Source organism: Grammomys surdaster, unplaced genomic scaffold (genome assembly GCF_004785775.1).
Source record: "Grammomys surdaster isolate TR1022 unplaced genomic scaffold, NIH_TR_1.0 654, whole genome shotgun sequence".
In the NCBI taxonomy this organism is placed as follows: Eukaryota; Metazoa; Chordata; class Mammalia; order Rodentia; family Muridae; genus Grammomys; species Grammomys surdaster.
The window spans coordinates 96,247-99,752 of NW_021605073.1; the positions used below are offsets into that span (position 1 = coordinate 96,247).

The following is a 3,506-nucleotide window of genomic DNA, read 5'->3' on the forward strand; positions in this document are numbered from 1 at the left end:
GTGATCCTGGCCTGCAGTAGCGTGGTTGCGGTGAGATTCTTGCGCTCCTGAAGGGCGGGCGCGGAAGTAAGAGCATCCTTAGGCGGACTGTGACTGGCAGCGAGGTCGGGAGGAGCCACCAGGCAGTGACCGCCTTGCTTCTGCAGCTCGGCTCAGCTCATTCCGTTATCTCAGCCTTTGCAGTCTGCAGAGAAGCTGACCAAGTTACCTTTGGGTCTCGAGACCTTGGAGAGTGAGGCCCATATTCGGGACCAACTCCTCATCCACCTTGCCCTCCCTCTCCTCCATCTCTTCCTTTGCACGCACCGAATCGCTTGCTCCTTTGGGCTGGCCTGCCCGGCTGCGCCTGGAGACTAAGTTCGGGTCGGTAAAGGTAACTGTGGGAAAAGCGGCCCCCCAGTGGACAAAGGCGGAGGCAGGGATAGAGCAGGCCCCGCGGGCCCTGGGTGCTGAGCATAGGCAGTAGAGGAGCTGAGCCAGAAGAACGGTACTGCGGATTTAGAAGGCACTGTGAAGGACTTGTTGCGCGATGGAAGAATCTGACTCCGAGAAAAAGACGGAGAAAGAGAATGAGGGCCCAAGAGTGGAGCCTCCTCTAGGGGAGCCGGAAGGATCGCTTGGGTGGGTAAAGGGGATTATGTTGCACCTGGGAGGGAGGGTGTCCTAATTGTAAAGAGTATTGTGAGATGCAACAACCCCTAACCTGCAGTGATGAATTGCTTTAATTTACCAATATGGTTGATTGATATCATGTCCTTGATGACGGAAAACAGAATAGAAACAGTCCTTTGCCTGGATCTGAGATTACTGGTTAATGCGTAGTATTCTAATTGAGACAGTTCTGAGTTGTTTTGTGTTTTCTATAAAGGTTATTTGATGTTATCACCTTGTTGATGATAGAAAAAGGAGAGAACAGACGTTTGCTGACCAATGACGTATAGTGCGATATGCCTGTTTGAGAACTGCGTTATATGTACTTTGTGCCTTTAATGAATGAAATACAGCTTGGAAGGACGATTGAAGGTCCAAAGATGATTCTAGATTTAAAAAATAAGGAGATGAATTTAAAAATAGTATTCAAATATGAAAATATTGTTTGATTTACAAAAGTACTCAGAGTGTTGCTTTATGACAATATCAAATCTTGAATTTAAATGGTTTGTATTCCTAAATATGTCTTCCTAGGAAGCATCTCCTGAGCTGATGAAGGAAACAGGGAACATAAACCCAGCTTTATAATTTAGGAAAATGAAGACTTCTGAAACGAGGTCTCATCCATACTTAGCTGTTTTAAAGAATATTGTTCTGCATCTCTCTGTTTACTTGTCCCTCCCCCCACCCAAAGGCAATTAGATCATGAAAACACTATCTTTTGGTTTATATCTACAGGTGGGCAATGCCAAATGCAGCCATGAAGAAAAAGGTAAGATGTGTTAGGTACATCAGTAACATGAAGGAAAAGGTAAGAAGCTGCAGTTCAGGAAATCTGGCTTTTTCTGGACGATGCCAAGAATCTCTGTGGTCTTTGAGACACTCATCCCTTTATTTACTGTCAGATTTACTTTGTCTAAAATTAATCTCATGGAGTCAAGCCATATACAAATATTACACAGCCCTCTGTGTGTGCACTGATTCTTTAACCCAAATCTAGCTGGAATTGGATGTTCTTTGCTTTGCACTTTTATTGGGACTTAGACAGTATCCTTAAGACTGTAGCTTGGAAGCATAATTCTTGACCTTTTGGGGATTTAGTATCATTTGGGAAGTGCTGGTGATCACCTTCATAGGGCTGTTAGGAAGTTTACACGAATAAACTCCCTGTACACCACAAACATAATTATCCTTGCCATGAAAGGATGAAAAAGCTCCATATTTTTAGCCCGACTTCATCTAAAATTTAATTCTGGGCCTCAAGTTTGCTAGGAGGATGTTTTTGATGAATGTCTGAAGTTGCTGTCAACAAGGATGCCTGAAAAATGCCAGAAATCTCTACGTAGTTGGGGGGGGGGAGTAGATACAAAGAAAAGCTTAAGGAACTGTGAAAAGAGAAAGGAGGCAAGCTGCCATTTGCTTTAATGGTTCTGCAATGCACATGCATTGAAGGATCAGCGTTTACCCCCAGAAAGACACAGTTAGTGCTTAATTAATTTTTAGTTAATTTAGATTAGATTTTTTTTTTGCAAAGGACAAGGAAAACGTCCATATTAATTTTAGACTAGCTAAGCAATTACATTTTCTTAGGTAAAGCTGAATATCAAAATTGTTGAATTGAACAAACCCATGTCCAGTATGTTTTCATTAAAGCTCCTTACCTTTGTAATCAGACATTTTGATAAAAATATATTAGGATTAGAGTTAGAATAGGTGTCTCTTTCATTTGAAAAGGAAAGTTCACAGAACTGTATCTAATAAATGTGTTTAAATGGACTCTGAAAGTCATTTTAGTCTGTTTCCTTATAGGGGAAGATTATTTGGCTTTGTTCACAGGTGTTTTTCTTGTGCTAAATCCTAACACAAGAAAGATGTCTTGTAAAGTTTTGCTCTCAACCAGATAGTTGTTCTTGCATTTTTTTTGCTTTAATGGCTTGTTCATTCTTTTGATGACTGTATTTTAAGCTTTTGTTACATGTTAGGCACTGGAGATAACAAAGTACACAAAGGATACAAAAACTCTCCCTCTGGCCTTCAAGTGTTTGAGTCTTGTGAGAGAGTTGCCTGAAGGAGGAACTGCAAAGCTTTATGGTCTGCAATGATAGAGTAGTACCACTGAGGGGCAGGCAAGATACCTGTCAGCCTAAGCCAGTGGTTCTCAACCTTCCTAACACTGTGACCCTTCAATTACAGTTCCTCATGTTGTGGTGACCCCCAGCCACAACATTATTTTCAATGCTACTTCATAACTGTAATTTTGTACTGAGACAAATCATAATGTTAATATCTGTGTTTTCCAATGGTCTTAAGGTGACCCCTGCGAAAGGGTTTTTTGACTCCCCAAAGGGGTTGCAACCCACAGGTTGAGGAATGCTGGCCTAAGGCATTTAGGTCAGAGGAACTTTATGGGGAGGATACTTGGGATCGAACCCAGGTTCCACTTGTATTAGGTAAGTACCCTAGTACTGAGCTACATCCCCAGCTCCAGAGAAAATTCCCAACATGACTATTGAACCAAGTATTGAAGGATAAGTTGGGACTTAGTAGAAAGAATGAATCCAGACATAGAGTCAGGGCTCCCTAAATGGCTGGAAGCAAAGAGACTGTAAGTCATTCAGTTAAATGTGAATGGATGCTGAGAGTTCGAGGCTAGGAGAATCAAAAGGTAAAGACAGAAGTAGATAAGCTGAATCTAGAATGGTCTTATGTGTATTAAGTATCCAATTTTATAGGACATGGGATAAGAAGAGGAGGCAGAAACTGATGAAATAAAAATTATAGAAATACGTAGATGGAAAACAATCTGACCTTAAACAGAGAAGTAGGAAGATCTTTTCAGTTATACTATATGAAAT

General features: G+C 41.4%; 1 protein-coding gene across 2 annotated transcripts in view; it reads left to right on the top strand.

Moving 5' to 3' along the window:
* The window catches only part of Rragb (Ras related GTP binding B), a 33,641-nt gene continuing 30,135 nt past the window's right edge, over nucleotides 1-3,506 (top strand). The window contains exons 1-2 of one of the 2 annotated variants that reach the window (XM_028781995.1): nucleotides 1-621; nucleotides 1,390-1,423. In XM_028781995.1, coding sequence (XP_028637828.1) covers nucleotides 530-621; nucleotides 1,390-1,423 — 126 coding nt within the window. In that variant the 5' untranslated portion in view covers nucleotides 1-529. The remainder of the gene's footprint in view (nucleotides 622-1,389; nucleotides 1,424-3,506) is intronic. The other variant, XM_028781996.1, reaches the window with a different exon arrangement.